Here is a 25168-nt window from a genome sequence, read left to right as displayed (position 1 = left end):
TTAAAGAACATCCTTTAGCTTTCCATCTTTTCAACCACTGACTATGGGTAATACAGAAAATATTTATGTGTTCGAGCTTCCTACAGAACTGCTTAACCAGGATCTAAGCAGAGACTGCTTTGGGAAACTGCATAAGAAATTATTTGGGATAGATTGAGCTGTTCTTCTTTGAATCTAACACTTGAATTCTTTACGATTTAAAGCTCTACTTTTCTCTTTAAAAATGTCATGGAGAAAAACGGTTTCCAGTATAAACTTTTTAAGTCAGTTGACCTTTAAAACTTAAGCATACTCTTGGTACTCCAACAATACAAAACATTATCACAGAGATTCAAATTAAATATAAATATAGAAATTTTATTGCAGTTGAAAAACTTACTACGTATTATGAGACAAAGTGTCATACTCAACATCAGAAAACAGAAAAATGATATGTTTTGATACAAAAATTAGTTACATTTTAATCATGTCTGAGCAATCAGTTAAGGAAGCTTACCAATGAGGACACTCTTTGTCCAATTATTAAAGTTTCGGAGGTAGAATATGCGAGACTGGCTACGTTTTTCCAATCCAACTTCTTGAAGTTCATTATAATGTGCAGCTACAGCTTGCCCATGGCCAATCACATCCTGCAGAAAGGAAATCACACCACAGAAGGAACACACTTAAGCACTGAATTCTTTTTATTACTTTGTCATTTAATCAAAAGACAGATGTGTTCACTTCATGGATTTAAGAAAGCAAACGAGGAATACTATGAAGAACACCATCATTATAAAGAGATTTCCCATACCTGTCCTGGCACTGATGTCAGTACTTCAATTATCACAGCAACACTCACAAATTTAATCCCTTTTTCAGTTAATTCAAGCAATTTTTGGATGATAGATACTGCCCAGCATCTTTCCTTCACAGAAAGACTTAACTTTCAGTTCTCTAATACTCTCAATCACTCTCAAAGAACATATTTCACTCGTCTTAAGTCTGGGACAGAAGAAGAGGATGTTCACTCTCAAGAGACTTGAAGCCTCTTCAAAGAGCCTGTTTCAGAAATTCTGTGTTTTCATCTGACAGAAACATATAAACTGCCAATTTAACCAAAATGCCAATTGGCTGATGTCACATTAGTGACCCCATGGCCAGAGCTTTAAGCAGACCATGAAAAAGGAATGAGAAGAATAATTTGACAACATATTCCATCTAATGCGTAAGAGTTAGCTGTAGAAATGTCTCTGATTTAGCCTTAACTCAAAATACTCCAGGAGATTTCTGTCCAGCCTTAGCTTTAAGTACTACAAGACACTCCTCAGCCCTGTCACGCAAAGAAGCAGTCTACATCCAGATATTATGCTCCCAACATTTCTTCAACTTAAAAATAATCTTCAACTATATACATGAAAATAAATTATAAATAAAATCCAAAGTAACACAACGGAAACAACCAGCATGGTCTCTGTGAGGTAGAAAAAGCATTTGAAATAACAGCACAAACCAGAATGAAGCCATTAAAAACACTCCTAGCAGTTCACTACAGATGTAAATATCCCTGCACCTTACCATTCAAATAGCAGTTCCTCAAGGGAAAATAAAGTTTGGCTGATATATGTGAATATATGAATTCTTCAGTGTTTCATATACTTTTGGTAACATTCAGAATGAACACAGCCTTACTTTCTGAAATCTCTATAACCTCATCATCTGTTTATTACCACACTGGGCTGACTGATAATAACAAATATTTTGATGACTTCTATTCTTTTTCAGGGTAAGAACAGATGGCTCCCTGAAGGGCCACTGAAGGTGACAGAAGCTACTAGAACAGCTGACTCAGACAAGTGTGGGGGACATACTCATACAAACCATTAACACATCTCAGCTGCAAACAGCCATCAGCAACAACATCTAGACAGTGGCAGCTATGTTCAGGCACGTCTCTGCACTCTTGGGCTACAGAAACCCAATCTAGTTCTTGTTCATGTAAGCCTTATTTCCCCTTATTAAAAGGTTAATAATGTTTCTACCACAACAAGAGGCACCCTTTATTTTGCCAGACTGATAAACCATATTAACGTCCTGGGAAAATTCTGGGCAGAGAAGCAAAACATTAGGTCAGACACTTTCAAATTATATTTAAATATCCCAAAAGGATTAACTAGACTGGATATTAAAGCATCAGCTTCTACAAGCTCATAAATAATAAAGGACAACATTATGTAAAACATTACCCTTTTCACCCTCCCAGGTGGGCATATATAAGGACATACATTTTCTGCTGCTTTCGTAGTCTTAAAATATAAAAAAAACACCTGTAAGTATTTTACTGCTTCACTTTGCCAACAAATCATACTGAAATTATATCACAGAGAATGCAGTCTGTAGAGTTCTGCAAACCATACAGTACCTTACCAAAGGCATAAAAGGACAAAATTACCTTATGGAAGAGCTTCCCAAGCACAGGTAACTATACTAACATACAGATAAACAACATACGTGAGATCTGAGTTCAAGATATGGAACCTGGACTAATCCCAGTAAACACTACACTACCAGACTGCTACCACGTGGATGATGGAACAGTCTTAGAATTAGACTAAGTATGTGCTGAGTTCTCACTGCCAGCCCTCTTCCTCCTCCTCCTCTGTGAAGCCTAACATCGCTTGCGCACCTGTTATTTCCCTAGGAAACATTTCCATACTTGGTGTTTCATGCTGGCTCAGACATGTCTAGCATAAATATTTTCAACCTTTTCTTGAGCTAAGGCTTTGAAACAAGGATTTGAAAACAGCTCAAAATAAATGATACTCACTACTTTCTTAGAAGGTTCATCTTCAGAATCTAAATTCTTCCTTTTTGCTCTGCGCTCCTGATTACCACTATCAACTTCTTTTTCATTTTCAGTGGACTGCTCTGTACCTGAAGCAGAACTATTGTCTTCACACCCGACACCTGAAGCTGACTCTGAAGCATGAGGTGTTTTCTCCACTTCTCCATCCAAACTCTTCTCTACTTGCTGCTCTTCTGTCTTGGTTACTTCAGCCATTTTGACTGGTCCACTGATCAGAATGGAAATCTAGAGGGAAAAGAAACAAACCACCAAGAAGTTTCAGTGCTGAACTTCACTAACTCGTGGTTACAATCCTGACTTTCACACATAACACTGGCATTTCACCCAGACTCCAAATTTGAGGAGTTGTTTAATAAAAACAGCTCAATAAAATATGTGGAAGTTAAAAGTACTCACTAAGTAAGTTTAAATTAAGATAAATTGCTACTTTTCATTTTAGAGTCATTCTTACGTATCATTATTGACTCAACTGCCAAATGTTATCGGTTTTTTTCTTTTCCTTCCCATAAAAAGTAACCGAAAAATCAATTTGTTTAGAAACACAAAGAGACAGGTTCTCTCAAATTAGTAATTTTGTTATTTAAACTGATATGCTTTGATATGGATGTCTTCAAATAAAAGATCAAGATGCATTTTTATGAGCAAATTTTCTTACCAGTCATGGATTTTCCAGTTTGCCAAGAATATCCACTACTCTCTAAGCTTAATTAATATGTGGAATATTCAGCTGCACTGTATTTCCACATCTCCACCTCACAAATGTCTACGCAGACTGCAGGACTGCAAACTGTCACAAAGCTCATTTGGTCTCCAGCACATCCCAGCCTTCTTTACACCACCACAGGGAAGCAGAGCGCCTACTTTTCAACAAGTCACGGGAGAGGGCAATTTGGCAACTCCTTTTCTGAAACGGTGGCCTAAATCAGCCAAAAAATTTAAAAAAATCATATTCAAATCCACCGTATCCAGGCTCACCTCCTAATGAGGGCTAGAATACATCCACTGAGTGGGCCACTACACAGAGGCACCAGAGCAGCTGTTCTCAAAACAAATGGCCTCAAAGTACGACTTATAAAAATAATTCTTCCACTACTGCGCAGCACCTGACTTGGTTTGCAAAGCAGCAGCAGTCCTTTATCCTCACCCGGCTACTCCAAGCAAACGTTTTAAAGGCCTAAATTGTGAAACGATTAGACTTTCACAACTAGCGATGGCAACTGAGGGCCCAGAGGAAGCAGTAGCTCCTTCAGCCGGAGAGCTCAAAACACCTGGAGTGATGTGGGAATGGCCCCGCCAGCCTCGGGACGCTCCCACCCCCTCCTTTCTTCTTTCCCTCCTTCCCTTCCCCCGCGATACGGCTGGGAGGCCTCAGGGCCTCCGCTCCCGTTAAGGGGGCGGCGGCGCCCGTCGCTTCTTTGCGGCCCCCCCGACCCCGCAGTCCGGCGAAGCCAAGGGCCCCGGATGCCCCCGCCGCCGCCGGTGCGCCCGGGGGCAGGGAGGGCGGAGGGACGGCAGCCCTGCACTGACCCGGCCCGGCACTTACCCGACTCAGCGCTCCGCCATGCCTGTTTGCGGAAGTGACGAACCCCCACTGTGGACGTCACTTCCTGGGATGGACCGCAGGGAAAAGCACGGCAGAAAACACGGCGGCACGCCCGGTGTCGTGTGAGGAACGGCAGGAGGGCGGGGGTTGTTTAGCCTGGAGAAGAGGAGGCTCTGGGGGGACCTCATCGCTCTCTACAATTGTCTGACAGGAGGTTGTAGTCAGTGAGCTGAGACCAGTTTGTTCCACCGTGCCTGCGCTGAGAGGACCGGAGGAAATGGCCTTAACAGTTAGGATGCTCAGGCGTTGGAATAGGTTGCCAGGGGAGGTGGTGGAGTCACCCTCCCTGGAGGTGTGTAAGAGACGTCTGTATCTGGCGCTGTGTGATTTGGGTTAGGGGGGCACAGTGGCAGTGCCGAATTGACGATTGGACAGGGTGGTCTTAAAGGTCGCTTCCAACCTTGGTTCTATGGAAGGTGACGGAGTCCGAGCTGGGGCAGAGGGACTACGAGTCCCTGGGGGCCGTGCAAGAAGGGGGCGGTGCTCGCGCCTGCGCAGTGGGAGAGCGCCGCCGGGCCTGAAGGTGATGGTGGGGACGGGCGCCGCCGCACGTTGCGCGGGGCGGGCGGGGAGTGGGGGGGCGGGGGGGGTTGTGACGGGAGCGGCCGTTGGTGACCCTGGCGCGTGCCCGAGGCTCGCGGGGCCTCTGAGGAGCGGCGCGGGCCCGGCACGAGGTACCCGCGCGGCGGGGGCGGGAGCGGCGGGAGCGGCGGGATCGGGACGGATCCCCCACCGCCCCGGCTTGTTGGGGGGATTGGGCTGCGCGCGCCTTCCTTCCGGCTGCCTTCCCTCTGACGAGTCCGCCTTGTTTGGCACTGAAGGATATCGGCCTAGACACAAGAAAGTGAGGTGGGAGATTTGTTTCTTGGGAGGGAGGTGACGCTGGATGGGCCTGCCTGTTCCGTGGTGGGCTGGTGCTGCAGCATCTGAGTGGAAAGGAGGGGATTTGGGAATGGGATCTGTGACTTCCTCACGAAGGGCTGTGCCGACCCCGGTTCCCGGTGTCAGTGACAGGACCCAAGGGAACGGCACGAAACTGTCAGAGGAAGTTTGGGCTGGATATTAGGCAAAGGTTCTTCACCCAGAGGATGGTTGGCACTGGAGCAGGCTCCACTGGAAGTGGAGCTCCTCCATCCCGGGAAGTGGTCACAGCACCAGCCTGACAGAGTTCAAGAAGCGTTTGGCAATAGTCGCAATCACAAGGTGTGATTCCTGGGATGTCCTGTGCAGGGCCAGGAGTAGGACTCGATGATCCTGATGGATCCCTTCCAAGTCAGCATATCCCATGGTTCTGTGTTACCGCTGAAGGACTGCAGGTGGCTTATGCCCCTTAAGGGGGGGGTCTCTTCCTAGACCTGCCTATATCTTGTATTTTCAGGAAGTTTGAAGTGGCTGTCCAAGTGTTTTATTGTCTGTCTGCTCCTGTTAATTAAGTATGTCCAGGGAGTCAGACAGAGAAGTCATCACTGTTTTGTTAAGGCTTTTAAGTGAAACGTGGACCTGTGTCAGCTATTACAGACTATACTTCAGCCTCGCTGATGTCTACCCCCACTAGAAACTGTCCTGAAAGAGAAAACATTACTTTGGACAGTAGTACATGAAATGTCCTAGAATTCCTTACCAAAGCCAGTTCTTAAACTGAAAGTGTTCCTCGGTTTACCCCAAGATGTCATAGCTGTTACAAGTATAAACATAAAATGGTTTGCCAAAGTTTTGCTGCTTTGGAAAGAGATAGGGCACAGGTTTCACGTTTGGAATGTGTTTTGTTGCCTGTGCCTATATGACTTGCAGCTGCTTCAGTGAGGGAATTGCATGCACAGAGGATAGTATGTCCCTACCATCCATCTCCTATGGAGGTGACAACAGGTGTTTATCTCGTTCTCTGTTCAAGGGCTGTTTGAGGTAAAAAGGATATGACTGACCTTTGTGGAAGCATTACTGAATTGCACTCACTGCCTAAGAAGCACTTCCATCAGGGAATGAAAAAAAAAAAAAAATCATTTGATGATTTGGGTAGGTGGATATCAGGTGGCTTGCACATGGCAAAAACTGAGTAGGTAAATTCAGACTGTTAAGGAGTATGTAAGGAATGTAAGAAGTTAAAGATTTGTCTGGTGTGACTGTCTGCGGGTCTGCTTCATAGGCTCTAGCAGCTGTAAGAAAAGTTTTGATCTGGTTTGGTTTCTAAAAGATTCCATGTAGTTCTCCTGCTGGTCTTTTCTGCAGGTGAACCAGCCCAGCTCTGTGTGTATGCTCATAGGTATTGCTTAGAAACTGAAGTTTGTTTTTGCAAGACAGGGAGTTCTTAATGTCAGATAAGAGCCTTCAGTGTGCATCTTAGCACATTTCTGGATCTGTAGGGAGTTTTTTCTAATCTTAAAGACAAGGGCATGAGAAATTCAACAACAAGAGCAGGAAGTGGACTGATTTTTAAAAATGTAAAATTGCTAATGGAATCTCAGCAAATTGCTTGTAATGAGTTTAGTCCTGCAGACTGGAGAGACAATCCAACACAGTTCTTTTTGGTGTTAAATCAGATAGTTGAACATGAACTTATTTTCAAAATTAGATGCTGAAGCAAATTCATCATCATCAATATTTCAATATTAGGAATGGAATAAAATCACTGAAAGGACTGAGACCTGGGCCCAAAACCTGATGGAAATCTTCCTGGACAGCCAGGGGTCATCAGAACAGAGCATAAGGATTTTACCTTGATATTCTGAGAGGTAACTACCTAGTTCCATCACTTTAGATCAAGGATCAAACTCAGGGTCAGAGATTTTTAATGACTATTATGTGCCTGTAGTAGATTTTTTGACTTGAGAGGAATGAATTGTGCAGTGTGAAAATAACAGCAACAAAGAGCACTGTTCAAGTTACAGAACTTCTTAATTTTTGAGTCTTGAATCGTGACACTTCAAAAAAACACACATCATTCTTTGTGTCTCTGTTGCTATAATAAAATTCCAGTGAGAGTAATCATTATTATTCAGTTAAAAAATCCTTATGATCTGTTGTGATTCTACTTTCCTAAATTTGGTTCAGTCTTGAAGATACCAGTATTAAGTGATATTAACCACTTAATTAACCATTAAGTATTAACTTAGCCCTGGACCAGTGTTAAGTCCAACACACTTTGTTGATATTAAATTTTGTCCAGAAAATGACAATTTCAGCAGGTGCTGACAGGCCAGAGTGGTGTGCCTACTAAGGACCTTTTATCTGGTAAGGACTGAAGCCACATCTTCTTATAGGCATCGGCATTACACAATAGGATTTAGTCTATCTGGAACTTGGTGCTTCCTCTAAAAATCTCCAGCCCTTTGTAGCCCAGTGCCTTCCATCACTCCGTTTTCTTCTCATCCTCTTCAAACAAGCCACATATTTTGTTATGTTTCCAGACATGGCCCTGCCCCTGGTAAACCAATTCATCTGAATGGTAAAGGTCTGTTTGTGCACATCAGAAAATGAAATTGACACATAACTGGGCTATAAATTTTAATTCCCTGCATCTACTGTTTTATCTTGTCCCGAGAATTGACCTTGACCCCGTGTAACAGTTCTTATGTAAACAAAACAAGAAGTTGTGTGGCTGTGATTGTGGCTTTGTAGAATGTTGCAGCAGATGATCACCTGCAGCTCTCTAGGTCTGCCGAGGTTTTCCTTGAGGAGGGGGATGGGGGAAGGGAATGGTGGTTAATACAGTCAGGTGCTCGTAAACAAATTATAAAACAAATCAGTTGCTTTTTTTCCAGTGGATGAATTTTTTTGGTTGGAAATAAATGCATGAGTGGCTTCACAGGAATTCAGTGAGTCTCTTCCAAAAGTGGCTGGTAAAAGATTTTAGTAAAATGCCACAGCACTTGCCTTTAACTGCAGTGGTAGTGCTTAGCCTCAGCATGTACCAGGCAACTAACTATTCACCCTTAATATATTGTGGATTTAAAATCTTGTTTTGCTGATGTTAAAATTAGATGGCATCCTTTGCTTCCTGCTGTCTCAGGCCATAGGATAGTACTTTCTGATGAGGGATGTTTCCATGCTGAACCACAAGTCTTGGGCCTTGTTGATGACATCTGGCAGAAGGCAGTGTGCTTGCAAAGGTTGCAGTGTTGCAGTCACAGGATTCCTCTCTCAAATTGAATACAGCAGTGTTGTAATGTTGCTGCTTCAGACTGTGAATAGGAATGTTATTAGGGTTCTAATACTGAAGTGTCATCTGAGCTCCTTCTGGTGTAAAGACACAGATCTCTGAATCTGATGCACTTTCAGACACTGGTGTCATCTTGTTGTTTTCATGTCCTCTATGCAAGAAGTGCTGTGTAAGGTAGTAAATTGAATAGTGGACAAGAAGGTTTAGCCACTCAGGTATAGAGACCTTAATAAAAATAATACTTCTTTCATAAGAACTGTTCATATTCATTTGTAGAGATGTTGGGAATAGCATTTACTGAAAATTAGATGAAGACTGTGGTTTTGAATGTGTGTGTGTGTGTATTCTGTAAATGTTATGATCAGCCTCTTCACACATAATTTTTCAAGATATTCTGATTGATACTGCACATATTTCCCCATATGGAGAAATTTGAATTCACAACAGAGAATTCAACACTTACTTTGAATATTTAGAAAAGATTTATACTGGAAGTGAATGTCTGCCAACAGTAATTCTGCTGAAAGATGAACGTTCTGTATTTTTTGCTGGGAAAAATGACAGCTTTTCAATGTTTGAAAGTGTGAAATAAATGTGGTGAGAGAATAAAAGAAAAAATCTTGAACCCAGTGCTTCCACTGTGAATTCTGTTTTTAGGGAAGCTGGGATGTTTTTTTTCTAGTTTGATGCTAGTTTACTTTTATTCTGACTTTGTTTCTAATTGTAAGGCTTCAGAGTTCTTCCTTGAAAATGTTTTTTGGACATCTTTAGAATGGATGAATTTGGATGAATTAATTCATTTTGCATGAATTTGATGAGTAAAAAACTTGGTACTTCAAGGTTGTTGTTTTGAGTGTCATATAAAATTATTACATAATATAATTTGCACATAATGTATTATTACAGATGGTAGTATTGCTTGCTTTTGGGTTATGGAAAGAAGAAACACAACAGTGAGGCAAGACCTGTAAAGAACCAAGGTGGCAAAAATGGCATTTATCAAGGCTAGAAAGGAAAAAAGCTACAGGTGTGGTAGTTACTGTGGAAGGTGAGGCAGAAGGCTGTACAAAGCTGATTCTAAGATCCAAGTTTTAATATATTCCTAATAAATGTATTTTATAGTTAGTCGAGGTAAAGTATTTGAATATATGGTCATATTCTGTGGTTTGGTGTGGTGGTTTGATTCTGGCTGAATGTCAGGTGCCCACTAAAGCTGCTCTACCCCTCCCCTCCTCAGCTGGGCAGGGAAAAGAAAATACAGTGAAAGGCTCTTGGGTTGAGGTAAGGGCAGGGAGTGATCAGTCATTGCTTGCTGTCATGAGCAAAAGAGACTCGGTGTGGGGAAATGAACTGCATTTATTACGAATCAAATCAGAGTACAGAAATAAGAGGTAAAACCAATCCTGAAAATTTCTTCCTGATTCTCCTCATCCTTACCATGCTTAACTGTACTCCCCGTTATCTCCCTACTCTTCCTCTCAGTGGCACAGAAGGACAGGGAATGAGGCTTACAATCAGTTCATCACACGCTGTCTCTGCCCCTGCTTCCTCCACAGGGAGAGGACTCCTACCCCTGCTGCAGCATGGGGTCCCTCCCATGCCAGGCAGTCTTCCACAAACTTCTCCAACATGAATCCTTCCCATGAGCTGCACTTCTTCATGAGCTGCTCCAGTGTGGGCCATTTTCCACTGGGTGCAGTCCTCCAGGAGCAGCCTTTTCCAGCATGGATCCCCCATGGAATCACAAGTCCTCCCAGCAAACCTGCTCTATCATGGACTCCCCTTGCCTCAGGTCCTTACAGGACCTTCTCCAGTGTGGGTTTCCTACAGGGTCACAGCCTACTCCTGGCATCCACCTGCTCTGGTGTGGGGTCCTTCACAGGCTGCAGCTGAATCTGTGTTCCTCTTGGGACCTCCATGGGCTGCAGGTACACAGCTCCCTCAGCACGGTCTGCATCACAGGCTGCTGGCTAGTCTCAGCTCCTGTGCCTGGAGCACCTCTCCCTCCTTCTTCACTGACCTTGGTGTCTGCAGGGCTGTTCCTCTCACAAGTTCTCACTGCTCTTCCCTGGCCTCAATTACATCTGTACAACATTTTTTTTTCCTTCTTAGCCATGTTATCCCAGAGGCTCTATCACCATCACTGATGTTCTTGGCCTTGGCCAGCAGTGAGTCTCTCTTGGAGCTGGCTCTCTTAAACACGGGGGAAGCTTTTGGCAGCTTCTCTAAGAAACCACCCCTATAGCCCACCCTCCACCTTGCTGCACAAACCCAACAGATCTGGGCAAAAAGGCTGAACTTTATTTGTGCTAGCACCATCTGTTTCAGTAAAAGTCACTGTATCTGCAGTGTGTCTCTAATTGTTTCATTACATTTTTCATGAATAATTCTTTTATTACAATTCCAGAGACTTAAAAAATGCATTATTATAATCCACATTGTCTGTATCAGTGAAGTGCTGAGTGACCAGAAAAACCATGAATTAAAAAATGAGCTTGGCTACTAGAGTCCAAGTTGCAAGTAGCAGGAAGTCTTGAGCAAGAGTTCAGTTTTTGGCAGAAATCTTTTGACTTCTATTGATGACTGTTAGTGAAGAGATGTGCATTGCAGCTCTGAAATTCATCATGAAAGAAGTATCTGAGCTGTGAACATAGAACTAATATCTGTATTTCCAGTGTGTTTCAGCGTGTGTTAAAGTGTAGAGTCAGAACATTTGAAATGCTCAGTGGCAGTTGAAAGAGGTAAGGAATTTATCAGATAAAATACAATGTACTGTTGAGAGGGAAGATCCTAAGCAATTCTCAGTGTTTTGATAAAGTGTAGAAAACTGATCTGTGTGTTTGTTCATGCTTTAGCATCTAACCCCTCATCAGTTCAGTTGTGGGTTGTTTTTTTTTTCTGAGGGAGTTCACAGTCATATGCATGAAACTGCAGACCTGAAGCTTGCTTATATGAAGTCCCTTTCCAGGCCCTGTTAGTTATCCAGTAGAAGCTTCCACTGCTTTGTAAACCGCACCACTACACCTGTGCCTCTACAGCCCCTACACCTGCATGTCAAGGACCCTGGGGCTGAAAACCCTCTGAAAGAAAAAACACAAGTGTTTTAGGAGAAATGAACTAATGATACCTTGGGAGATACAAGGACAGAATAAGCTGTTAGTATTCAGAGAGTTGAACTCTGAATTACCTAAGTGTTATGAAAAGAGAATTGGATCTTATTTTTATCATTAGCCTAAAGTAGAAGGTAGTGTGAAGAAGCAGATGAATACAGGCCCTGCTTTGAAGTAACATAAGGCTTTTTTGACCTTTTTAAACATAGATTTATAAGATGCCTATTTTTAAGCTTAGCTAAGATCTCTAGGCATAACTTCTCTACCTTGCTTATTGCAGACATGTCTATGGAGTGACAAATAGACAAAAAAACAAATCGAACCAGATAGCACTTTAAAAGCCAAATTTTTCCTTGACATGTGCTTATAATGTGAAAGGCTCTGGAACTAATATAGAGAATGATCCAGCAACACTTCTTGGATGGAATCATAGAGAGCAGAAACCTTTTGTAGTACTAGTATGAGTTGTACTTACATAAAAATTCAGTAGAGGGCAGAACGAAACTTGTGAAAGAAGGAACCAGCACTAACAGATGGAATAGCACCAGTTATTAAAAACAGTTCTGAAGAGCAGAAAGCACTATGTCTGATTGTGATCGTTTCTTTTAGAAGCATTTGAGAGACAGTAGTCACATTTTCATATCATGGTGTATTTGGCTTGGTTTAGGACAAATTTGGGAGAAAACTTCCAGTGGGGCTCCCCCCGGGAAGCAAACCCACGTGGCCCTTTTCTCCCACCCCCCAACCGGTTCGGGAAGAGATTTCTCTGAGAGAAGTGGAAAAAACCTGTTTATTTTACAGGCACAGCATTACCCAGCACAAAAATGAACGATATAAAATTACGAAACCTCTCGCCCTTCAGAAGAGATGACAAACTTCAGAGGGTCTCTTTCCTGTAGGTGTTCGCTCTGTTATCAGTCCCTCTGGCGCTGGAAAATGCCGCTGCCCAGGCTGGGCTCCCGGTAGTCCACGGGTGCAAGCTCCCGGTGCTCCCCCGAGTCCCCAGTCCAGAGCAGGTTCGATTCGTTTCAGAAAAAGGGAAAGAAAAACAGTCCAGGAAGACCTCTCTGCTCCGGCTAGTTGGAAAGCCAAGGCGATCTGTGCCTTGTTGTCTGTCTGTGCTGTAGTCAAAACTCCTGATGCGGGGGGAGCAAGTACAGTCTCTGATAACAGACTCGGTGCTTTTTTTCTACTCACTTTTACTCTGAGATGGAATTTTAAGAATACAAAACCTGTGTCTGGGTTAGGTGGACAAATGGGGATACAATTTAACATCTTAATTAACCCAGGACAGATGGTCAGCTACATGCAATCTTAAGATCCAGTACTTCACGTCACAGAGGAAAATGGAGTTACCATGGACATACTGACTCTGTGCAGATCAGCTGTTAAGGCTCCTGTTTAGCATTCCAGATGTATAATTCAACACACAGGTATTGCGTTACATTCTCCTGCTTTATTTGTCTTTTGAATCCAGTGTGCAGACTTTATACATGTCTGCAATATCTTCTACTCTTCCTAAAGCTGCTTCTTCTTGTCCTTTTTAATAATTGAATATCAGAAGATTGTAGCAGTGAAGATTACTTAGTGTGTAAGGACCATGGGAATGTTTATTTTACTTTTTTGATTTTGCTCAGGGTATTTTAGCAAGAAGAGTAGTTTAGGTAAAGTAAGGGTAACAAAGTTGTTAGCTTATCTCCACTTAACAGTATTGAATTATAATAATATGATCAATTAAAAAAATTATAGCATAGCATTTACTAAGTGAAAATAGTATAAAGGTAGGGTGGGGCTAATGCTTTAGGGTCATTTTCTGCAACAGTTTAGTCTTTTATTTGTTTCAACATGATTTTACCAAGTTTTAAATAAATTCCACTGATTTATTTTGCATTATTCCCTTTAACCTAAAATGTGGTCCCATATTTTTTGACAGTTCTGAATGGTAGACAAAACAGCTAATGATGCCCAAACTTCAAATTATAAGTAAGTTTCTTAGTTTAGAATGAATAACAGATCATTTGAGTGGCACTGCAAAAGCAGTAAAGATCAAAATAGAAATTCTAAATGTTCATTTGTACATTCAGGGTATTAATACAAAGCATAAAAAGTCCCTATGCACTGCTACTTTCCTATCCGTGGTTAGTGACTTCATGCTGTGCCAACCCTTTGCAGCTTCCAAGAGGTTTATAGTTTTATGTTGAATTTAAGGAAAACAATGTTTTGCATGTATTGCAGTGTCTTACAATGATTTTAAAATATGTTCCCAGATTTTTAGGACAACCATATATGTTTTCAGTTCAGTTGTAGTTTTCTTATTTTCTCACTTTGAGTTATAAGCTTGGCTAAATCCATTGTTTATATATATAGACATATATATATATATATATATATATATATATATATATATATATATATACACTGTCAATGAGTTCTTGAAAAGAACAATTTAAATCTGAAACAAGCTTTGGGTTTGTTTTTTTTATTTTTTATTATGTTTAGTAAAAATGTAAGCAATATGGTGGTCTTGTTTATTAAACTTAGATGCTTGGATGACATCTCTGTATTTCCTGTTTATGCAGTCTGAAAGATGAGTTGAGAAGGATTTCTGAAAACTTGGTTTGTTTCCTTTCAAAATTCTACTCTGTCTGCCACAGACAGTCCTCAAAGTTTTCTAGATTTTACACTAAATATGACAAGAATGTAAATTAATTCTCTGTTTCCATAGAAAGGTGCCTTGGGAGTGGAAAAAGCTCATGGATTTTCATTGGGAACTCTCCTGTGGTATAATTAATGTTCTTTTTTTAAACAGTAACAGAACAAGTGAAAATGCTTTCAAGTCATCCATATTTACATATTGTGTCCAGAGTGTTTCTGGTATAACTGAGAAAATAATCCAGTGTTCTTTACATATACTATACCTTCAATTCCCTCAGATGCTTTCTGACCTCTTTTACAAAAGAACTTAACACAAATTTTTACCATTATCTTAACACTAAAGTTTTTGCCATCTTTTATGCACTCCCACTTCTCATTTTTTAATTTTTCTGGTAACTCAAAAAACATTAATTGTAACAGGGTAACCATTTTTATACAAACTATCCTGATGAAAGTTTCATCTGACTGCATCTCTGGCATGTTTTCTCTTTCCAACAGTAAATTATCCACAGCAGCCTTTGCCATACCTTTGTTGGCCAGGCTTGTTGCTTTTGTGTTTTCCAAAGATGATCTGTAGTTTTTTTGTGTAGAATGTTAGCACACATCCAAAGCCCATGACTTTGTGACAGTCATAAGCCAGCTCTGTGGCATTTTAAATTCCTGAACTTTTGTTGTCCTTGGGAACAAAAAAACAAATCTAATACCTACTTCCTAATTATCACTTGAAAGTAGAGTAAATACAAGAGCTAGGATGCTCTTGCAGTGTATCAGATTTATGCCAAAGCTGATCTGAATTATAACACAATTACAGAAGATTCCTAAACAAAACCTCCAGCGTTGCAATGAAAAGCTGATCTATACTTTTCGTTAAAAGGCCCCTAGAGCACTCCCTTTACGGTCAGAGGCCTTGTTAACAGCTCACCATGAGACTGGGGTGCCTTCAGGAATTAAATGGATGTCCACAAATCCCAACCAGGAGTTTGTCTTGAATAGCCAAGATCTCTACAGCTCACTTTACAGTCTGCTGGAGATCCTACTAAATAGTTAGCTGGGATATGACAGTGCTCAAAAGGAGACTGTATCGCAAGTGTTTGTATAGCATTTCATGGTTTCTGTAGCTAGTATCTCTTCAGTAACATGGGATTCTTGGAGCAGACATTCTTGGAGTTATATCTGTCCTTAACAGATTTGGGGTTTTTTTATGTGTGGCATTTTTAAGAGAAAATGAATAAAGACATTTAAGATGCTTTAAAACACATTTCCCCCTGCCCTCACCCCACAGACAAGTGCATTCCCACCTTGGTATCTGGGGCTTGTTCCTTCTCCTTTTCTGTACCTTTGCAGCATGATGCAACAGCAGGAAAGATCTTAAACACACTGAAATGAAGAAGCAGCTTTTCAAAAGTCACTAGGTGCAGTTATGGGTAACATTCAGGTTACTGTCCTGATTTCCTTTGAATTTGAGTGGTTTTAAAAACCTAAAGTTACAGGGGCAATTGTATAGCTTGTATAGCTCCAGTAACTTTTTTGAGAAGTATTACACTTAGAGAAGAAAATTGTGTCTCAGATCCATAGGCTGACACATTTCCTGCTGCTTGTTGAGTGCATAGGTTATTAGGAACTTCCTTTCGCTAACTGTCATAAACAACAAGTTTCTCTGTATTCATCTCACGTTTTAGAGGGATGAAACAGCTAGTTTCATAGTTATTTGGACCTCCAACTATAATTATTGTGCACTTTATCTGTCTTGTGCACTTTATCTGTCTTGTTAAAGATTTGTTTGCATTGTTCAGCCAGGTAACTAAAGTATAACAATTGAGCAGCTGCATCCATCACCCCTTTAAAAATACTTGTTTCTTTAAAATGGATTTTCTAAGTATATGCTATATTAATCTGTTACTTTATTCATGTGCCCTTCCTACGTCATGCTGTAACCATTATAATACTTCCTTCATCCCAGTGCTTCTGGATAGCAGTGTAATAGTGATGCTTCAAAAGGTCTTTCCTTTGTTCATTTAAATAAGTGAAGTGAAAAACTGTGTGAAATATAATAAGGTCATTAGGGAAATTTTAACCTTGTTTCAAAAATTATATTTTGTTTTATTCTCTCAAACATAAGCACTATCATATCTTAGTCTTTCCTTACCAATCAAGCTATTGTGTTTCTCCACATTTAAACTGGAGAAACAAACAGTAAGCAGTTGTGCAGAATATCAACTAGAACCATACTTACTGCTTACAGGGTGCAAAACCTTTTCAGGGTCTACTGTATATGTTTAGATAACATTCCTTTTGACCTCCCAGGTCATGCATCATGGAGAAAAAAGCCTTTAATTAATGACTTTCAAGTCCATCTGAGAATATAGGGGGAAAAAGTGTCATGGAAATCTTGTAATAGCTCCAGACTTTGTCTGCTCTAAAGCCATTGGTGACGTTCTGTTTTAGGTCTTACATGGTGCATATAACTTGGTGAGCAAAGGCCTTGAAACTCATTTACTGATCACATCAGTGCTATGTGCTGCCCGATGAGCACTGGACACAGTGGTGACCCACACTTAGGAGAATGGAGCCACTTCCTCCCTCAGTGTTCTGCAGACACTGCAGTGGGTCAGAGGTGTTCGGACAGTGCTGGAATGCAAAACCTAAAAACGGTGCTCTGAGAAGTGCTACTGTAAATACACTCCAAGGAGTGGAAAAATTCAGAAATGCTTGTTCAGCTTCTTAGTCCTGTGCTGATGAATGTTCTCTTTCCAAGGCTACTGGAACACAATGTCCTATTAATTACATAAATGACTCAGAATTATGGTTTCCCCCATGCTGTATGGTGACAATTTACAAAGCTTGTTTGGAACAGTTATTTTTTAATAGGGTACTGGTGAACAGTAGAAGTCTGACTCAAGAGCCCCCAGATTCCCATAGATGGATGCCTTTTGCTGAGTCTGCTGTCTGGATATTGAGGAAAATCTACTTAGGGCAGATGCTCAATGCTGTGTACTATTAGTGAAAGAGAAAACAGTTCTCTGTGGAGAATGTTATCCTCAGGAAAGAACTGTAAGCGGCAATAGGCAAGGAATGTAGTTGTCATGTTCCAAGTTTGTTGTTACAATTTCTATAAATCAGTTAAGTAGTTGGCATATGACAGACTGCCATCTGAATACTTGAGTTTTGCTGAGTGTTTTCAGTACTTCTTGTTTTGAGAAGCAATTCCGTTTGGATTTCAGAAGTAAGCAAGAATCTCTGTTTCTTGTAAAACAAGAGATACCACAAGCCAGTTGCTGCTTCCAGTGAAGTCTGACAGAAAACTGAGTTGTGGAGGGCCAGTACCTGTAGCTGATTTACTGCTCCATGAGCAGCAGAAACACTTCTTAACTCCCACTGAGTTCGTGACTCAACATGACAGAGTAACTGCTTCCTTATACAGAGACACAAGTTCCTTTTTCCCCACTGATGCAGTACCTCCTATTAGTAGGAGTTCAGCAAAAGAGTGTGTGTGTCACAAACAAAGCAGAGGTTCCTAGGGAGTTTGAAACCTGGGAATACCTCTTTTCCCCACCTCGAACATTGTAATTCTAGTAATTGCCATTAATTCAAGTACAACAGTAGCATAAAACTATGTAGAAAACATATGGGCAGGAATGTTCCAACAAATGCATTTAGATTATGAAACTTTATTGTCTTGGAAGAGAACAGTAATTCACAGTCGAGGAACTTCTGAAATTACACAGAAAAAAAATTTCCCATTAGCATGTCAGTATTCAAAAAGGAATTTACACCAATAACTTCTTCAGTTGCAAGGTTTCAGGCTGACCAGAAAGAAATCTTCATAGGATTAATTTGCTGTTGTTGCTATTTCTCTAAATGTGCCTTTTTTCACTTCAGCAGGGGCATCAATGTGTTCAAGATATATATTTGAAAGGTGGGGAGCTAGCGGAAGAGTTGCAACTTTTTGAAGATACAAACCTTACCACATCTAGAAAGTAATAAAGGGTATGTATGGTTTTGGGTTTTCTTTTTTTTTTTTTTTTAACTTCTTCATATGTTAGGAAATATTGATCATTTTCTGCAGCTTAGAAGAATTCACTACTAAAGCACCTGATGTATATCTAAGGCTACAGGTAAAGTGAAAGTAGATAGGATGTTGTAATTAAATTTGAATGATTCCTAGTTTGGATAAAGAATTGTTGTGATAATTAAAAATGAAAAAGCATTAGTAATATACAAAACTTGTAATATATCCAAATTGAGTGGCATTTGTAACATCAATCAGCATCACCTTTTTTTCTTTTTTTTGGGGAGGGAAGGAACGTTAGTTTTGTAACTTGAAACCACTGAATAAAGGAAAGGAGAGAGTATTTCACAATTTCAAAACATACATTTTGGGGGGTAAAAATTACTTGTTGATGTCTATGCATGCAAAACTAAATTCCATTCTTCTTTGTGGGGAAGCTCTCAATAGTTATTTCAGACTTTCAGGAGTAACTGGTAAATATTCAAAATCATAAAGTTACCTGTTTTGTTCCACAGTTTTAAAATACTCTTTGCATTGCAATATTTGGAAAATTGCGGTTCAGTTTTGCTCATATTAATATATGACACTCAACAGCACCTTTCCCCTTCCTTACAGGTGTTACTGGCAGGCTGTTACAGTTACATTTGTTACTATTTAGGCTATTGCTTGATTGTTAATAATTATTTCTGTTGGGGTTTTTTTTATTTGTATGAGCTTCTACTGAAAATAATATAGAACATGAAAAAATTTACCAAAACTAAGAATGCACTGACATCAAAAATAAATTTTAATTGCACTTACTTCAGTGAATGTATAATGCATTTATGTAGGCTCAAAGTATCACTCAAGTTATAAGATGCTACTATTAAGTGAAGTTTAAGGTAACTTTTCAATGGCTGTGCCAGGTTATGTAGATAAAAGCAGTAGATAATACTAAATTCCTAAGAGTGTTCTTTTGGAGTAGAGTGATCATTTTAGCAGTGAGGAGCAGAGTATGTTAAGTGAAAGGGCTATTTTAGTTCAGAATGCTGAAGAGATTAGAAAATTATTTCCTTAATTCTGAAAGATAACCATTTCTGCAAAGAAAGATAAGGAAAACCTTTTTGAAATAGAATAGAAAGCCATTTAAAATTTGAGAATTTCAAGTGGCATTGGAGCAAGTAGAAATCACACCATTGAAATGCAGTTTGTTTACTCTTGTTTCTTCTTCTAGAAACTTCATCTACACTTTATCAAAATGCAGCGGAGTCTATTACATTCTGTATCTCAGCTAGCACACGGGACATGTTGGTTCTTCTCTCGTACCGGTGTCTTTCAGTGCTTAAAAGGACAGTCTGTGTTGTCTAATGTGGGATGCAAAGTGATTCTGGCACTGGACCCTCCTAAACGATGTCTTCATGCAAGTGCAGCTCACTTTGCCTCAAAGAAAACTGCTTTTTCATCACAGCCAGCAGATGCTTCTCATAAAGTATCAGAAGAGAGAAATCCTTTGCCTTCAGCCACTGATGCACCCAAGCAGATCCCTGCAGAGTCAGATTCTTCAGAACCTGATCCATTACAAGATAAATCAATTAGTCTTGTTCAGAGATTCAAGAAAACTTTTAAGCAGTATGGCAAAGTTATGATTCCAGTGCACCTTCTGACTTCCACTGTATGGTTTGGATCCTTTTACTATGCAGCCATGAAGTAAGTAGGTATTTTGTTGCGGTGCCCAATACCTTGGTTGAATTGAGATCTACTAGTGAAAGGACATAAAAATTATTATTGCATGTTTAAAAGTGCCTTTATATTTAAAAGAGAAATGTGGCTACATTTTTGACTAAAGCATAAGATTAATATTGAAAGTATACAGGAGTCATGAGAGTGTCATGTACATACTATTACCATGCAGTTGCTGTGTACCAGGTATGTTGCTAACATTTAAAGGAATGCTCATCTTTTCAAAATGATTCATGGATATAAACAGCATTGAAATTCTCATTAACCTCTCAAAAGGTAAAGATAAGGATTTGGAATCCAGATTATGAATGGCTAGTTGAGATCTTTATAGACCTTTTCTTTTTTTTGCCCTTGGACTTCAGGGTATTTTACCACTTCCTCCCCACTTCATTCCCAGTCCTTCCTCATCACTGGGTTTTCACTTCATGGATTCACCTCACCTAGCTGTTCACAACCTATGTCTATCCCTTCCTTTTTTGTGTCTGTTTCCTGTCTTTCCTGCCGTCCACTGAAAAAATTGCTATTGTATACCATACTTTTAATTTGAAATTGAATATTTGTGTGTTTAAGAAAAAAGAGATAAACTAAGTATTCTAATTTTAGTTTCCTTTAGTTACTAGATACCATTCTGGAAAATTTATCAGAAAAAAACTATTACATCATGAGCTGCTAGTTTGCTAGTTCAGATAAAAGAGGTTTTATTTATTTCGAAATAGTTTGCTAAATATGAGCAAATGTTTATCTCTGGACTGCTGGTGTTATATATTTAATAATAGAAAGCATGAAACAACAAGGGTTTGTGGTGGCAAGGATGGAACTCTGACATCAGAATGCCTTACTGGACAAGTGTTTGTTTTAGTTACTCTAACCAGCTGGCATAATTGCCCTTTCTGGGAGCTATAGATCCAAATGTCATTCTAAATTTAGCTCATGCCAGAGGAATAAAGGTCTTGAGCTTTAAAAATATTTTGCTTTGGATTAATTCAGGTTGATGCTTACATCCAGACATTTCAGATTGAGTGAAGATTACTTTTCTTGAAACTCTAAAGCCTACTGCTAAAGTAGGTATTTGGCAGATGAAAACAACTGAAATATTCAACTAGAAACTAATTAAACTAATTACAACAAAGCTTCCACAAGAGCAGCAACGTCTTGAAGTGGAAAAATAACTTTCAGAATGACTGGTCATACGAGGCTAAACAGCAGTGGTTTATGAAATGGCACAGTTAGTGCTGTGTTTTAGCTCCTACTAGGTCTCCATTTCCTACTCTGGGAATAGGCCTTTAGACTGTAGGTTCTAGTAACTGTTGGTAAATTATTGCCTGTTACTGTTCCTAATGCTAAAGTGATTGCATGCTCAGAAGAATGCTTAAAATATTAGATAGAAATGGATAATAATAACTAATAATACAAAAACTCTAAATATTGGAAACTCAGATATTCTATAACTGTGTGTAGCTTTCTTCTGTAATACAAAGATGAGCTTTCTTTTCTCCTTTGGTGTTTCCCTGGATTTCAAATAGAAATAAAATTGTGATAGGAGTTCCCTCCACCCATCTTGACATCTTATATTGACACAGTAGAACAACTGAGCATAAAGCCCCTGAAGTCTTGTCCATGTAACATGTTGCTTCCTTTTCTTTTGCCACATCCCATATTTGATATATTTAGAAGTGAATGGAGAACGTTGTCTGAAATTTTAAAAGAAACAAAAAAGGTAATTTTAGGCAAAATAGAGCATGAAATTGAACATGCACAGGTGGAGCCTGAGTAGCTGTCTTACCACTATTACATCTACTTACCGCCAAACATGAACTGGGACACAGGTAAGTTAGAAACTGGTCCACCTAACAGGGATAATATAAATGGGTCACCTTTTGAGATGTTGAAAACAATAATAATTTTCCTGTCAGAAACATAAATCCTTTAAGTATATTGCTTAGATAAAAAAGCATTTTGTTTTCAAATTACAAAGTTTTTTGTAATAAAGAAATAGTACTCTAAATAACTGTTCAGGTTTCAAATTCCCATTCAAGTTACCAATGTTCTTCTCTTTTTTAGTGGGGTGAATGTTGTTCCATTCCTAGAGTTGATTGGCTTACCACACAGCATAGTAGACATACTGAAAAATTCCCAGAGTGGAAATGCCCTAACTGCATATGCATTGTATAAAGTAAGTATAATTATAGTTTGTAAATAAGCTCTAAGTCTTGCCTGGTGAACTGAACAGGGTTTACTTATTTACAGCAGAAAGAATTAATTAGCTTTCTTCGATAGTTACATGTACTTAAGCGTTCATTTTGTGGTAAAAATAGTCCCATGCAAGTTGATACGTGTTCTATGTTCCTTCAAGGAGTCTATCTGTATTTCTAAATTAACTTCTTTGCTTCAGAACTGCTGCAGCCCTCTGAGATGACAATTAAGTTATTAAGTTATTCTTCTGACATAATTAGCAGGGATAAAGAGATAAAGTCTAAACACCTCATTGAATTCCAGATAAAAGTACAGTTATTTTTATCCTAGATGATTTTTTGTCTTCCCCTTAGTTGTCCATCACTTTTAAGTATTTTCATTGTCCAATTGAATTGTAAGTCAATTACTTACATTCACGTTTGGGTTTCCTTTTATTGCTTTATATGTGCAAAGTCTGTGTTTGGGAAACTTGAATCATGTCAGGCCATTCAAAAACAAGGTACAGTATTTTGCTGTACATGCCACTCACTTGTTTTGTTTCCAAAAGTGGTATGCTTCTTGCCTGTTTTCAAAGGGGTTACTTTCCCAAACAAAATGTGAAAGTACAACTCTTTCCAATTTTTTCCTGTGCCTAAAAGAGACCAATAAATAAATATGGTTAAATATAAAGATGTTGTTATAGCTGGGAGATCTGGCAGTGTTGGAAGAAGCTCAGTGTTCACATGCAGTCTGTTCTGAATTGCATCAAGATGCCGAATGCTTGTCCTACAAGCTGCACAGGAGGATTTGTGTTGATCAGTTTTTTTAAGGGAAGTCTAATGCCCTTGCTGGCTCTGAAAAAATTATACTTTAAGTAAAAGGTATGCATTTCTAGGGGATGTTTTGTAAACTGGCTTATTCCCTTATAAATTGAATATATCTTTAGAATCTGACACTGGCCAGAATAAATTTTCAACATAAAAAAATAGCTTTTGCTTGATGTTATTTTCCTGTTTTATCTATGTGGTGTGTTCTCTGGTTTCTTTAAGATTGCAACTCCTGCCAGATACACCGTGACTTTGGGAGGAACATCCTTCACCGTTAAATATCTACGAAAGCAGGGCTACATGTCCACACCACCACCAGTAAAGGAATACCTACAAGACAGGATGGAGGAAACAAAGGATAAAATTACGGAGAAGATGGAGGAAACAAAGGATAAAATTACAGAGAAGATGGAAGAAACAAAGGATAAAATTACAGAGAAGATGGAGGAAACAAAGGATAAAATTACAGGGAAGTTACAAGAAACCAAAGATAAAGTTTCATTTAAAAAAATAAAGGAGTAGGAGAGATGCTTAATTTTTTGATATATCAAATTTAGCACTTTAACCCTTTGTGAGGCAGGATAGGCAAAGTGCACTTCTGAGCTCTTTTTCTTTTTTCCTTTTTTTTTTTTCCCTTTGTCTGGAGACTACACTTGCTACATGGATTTAAAATTTAAAGTTCTTTTGGGAAGACGTTATGACAAAATTTCAATTTACAGAAGGAAAAGTGAATCTCAGATTAAAAGTTAACATGTCCCTTGGTAATAATGTTAACAATAACTCTTCCCTCTTATTTTTTCCACACCCTCCTCCTCAAAATGAAGGCGATCTCTGTCAAAAGCCACTACTCTGTTCTTCTCCCATCATAGTGCACAGCCATGGTTCCACTAGACTGAGCCTTCCATTAAATGATAACGAAGATTTCTCTGCTGGGAAGAGCAGTATGTTTAGGTTTTTAGAGTATGTGGACCCAAGCCTCTTCAATCGTGATCATCTCTCAGTTTGGAGCAGACTGATACTGCACATGAAGCAATTGATGGATCAGCTACTCAGCAGGAATTAATTACAATGGCTTCCTTGGCTTCAGCCAGGCTGTGGTGGTTTACAGGTTGAGACTATGAATCTTTCTTTAACAGTCCATCTCTTCAGAAATCTCAACTGAAAGCTGTAGGAAGATGAGTTAATCACAGTAGCCATACTGTCAAGTATACTTTGTTTCCAAGTTGATTTACAGTACAAAGTCATTAAATTAATCAATAATTGTATATTAAACAGTAGGATTTGTTCTTTGTGTTAAAAGTTTACAAACCTGCTCTATTTCGTTTCTAAAACAAAAAAAAAAATGGAAAGAGAAGCTTTATTTGAGAAATTGCTATACTAAGGCGCTTTTTAAACACATGGAAAGTTAAACCCCAAAGTTCTTCCTCCTCTCTCATACCTCAGTAAAACAATTTGACTAAAATAAGCATGATTTCTGAGACAGTGATCACAGTCTACCAAACTTTTTTCCCCCTAGATTAAGTCAAGCAAACACTTATTCATACCTGAAGGCTGAAATGCTGTCTCAGATGTCATAAAGGACTAAAGTTGAAGCTGTTCCATTTGGCTGGGCAGGCAAACGTCTCTCAGTTTTATTCAAATGTAGGGTAAACTGAAGTGTGTTTTTCCTATTTCTACTACAGATCTTACTTTGTAGCAACTCAGCATGTGTAAAGTTGTTTAAAAAAGGTGCTTTTTTGCAGGGGTATATGGGGAAGCAATAGAGTTGGACCCTGAGCATTGCAATTGACTGGAGTAAAAAAGTACAGCTGGTGAAGTGATCAGCTCTGCCTCACTGTCCTGTTTTCATTCAAGTCACTGAGCGCTTCTCTGTGTTTAAGTGAGTTGAACTTTATTAATTGTGCAGGATTGATTGCATACTTCTCTGCCTCTGCCCACATGTAAAATAGTAACTGCAATCTAATGCCTACCTCACAGGGATGTTGTGAGGAATAATCATTGTATATTCAGCAACCTGAAGATGTAAAGTGCCATGTTTCTGATAAATATTATTAAAAAAATATTTCTGTGAA

General features: G+C 39.4%; 2 protein-coding genes across 9 annotated transcripts in view; one reads left to right on the top strand and one right to left on the bottom strand.

Moving 5' to 3' along the window:
- Positions 1-4495, bottom strand: part of RNMT (RNA guanine-7 methyltransferase) — a 16758-nt gene extending 12263 nt beyond the window's left edge. Inside the window, exons 1-4 of one of the 2 annotated variants that reach the window (XM_014257016.2) lie at positions 4389-4495; positions 3501-3762; positions 2807-3070; positions 497-629 (exon numbers count right to left, since the gene is read on the bottom strand). In XM_014257016.2, coding sequence (XP_014112491.1) covers positions 497-629; positions 2807-3040 — 367 coding nt within the window. In that variant the 5' untranslated portion in view covers positions 3041-3070; positions 3501-3762; positions 4389-4495. The remainder of the gene's footprint in view (positions 1-496; positions 630-2806; positions 3071-3500; positions 3763-4388) is intronic. The other variant, XM_014257022.2, reaches the window with a different exon arrangement.
- On the top strand, positions 4463-25168 carry MIMS1 (mitochondrial inner membrane scaffold 1). Of its 7 annotated transcripts, none has more exons than XM_088051120.1 (5): positions 4463-4510; positions 18249-18356; positions 19592-20064; positions 22159-22270; positions 23319-25168. In XM_088051120.1, the coding sequence occupies exons 3-5, from the start codon at positions 19616-19618 to the stop codon at positions 23616-23618; spliced, it is 861 nt and encodes a 286-aa protein (XP_087907246.1). In that variant the 5' UTR covers positions 4463-4510; positions 18249-18356; positions 19592-19615; the 3' UTR covers positions 23619-25168. The 7 variants fall into 7 exon arrangements, with proteins under 7 accessions (XP_087907246.1, XP_087907257.1, XP_087907240.1 ...); XM_088051131.1 differs by lacking the exon at positions 4463-4510 and adding an exon at positions 4624-4740; XM_088051114.1 differs by lacking the exon at positions 4463-4510 and adding an exon at positions 4892-4971.

This window comes from Pseudopodoces humilis, chromosome 1 (genome assembly GCF_049639895.1).
Source record: "Pseudopodoces humilis isolate 2021_Gansu_Grassland_sample_001 chromosome 1, ASM4963989v1, whole genome shotgun sequence".
Lineage (NCBI taxonomy): Eukaryota > Metazoa > Chordata > Aves > Passeriformes > Paridae > Pseudopodoces > Pseudopodoces humilis.
The sequence above is the reverse complement of the archived record's forward strand: the minus strand, read 5'-3'. Positions and strand labels throughout refer to the sequence as shown.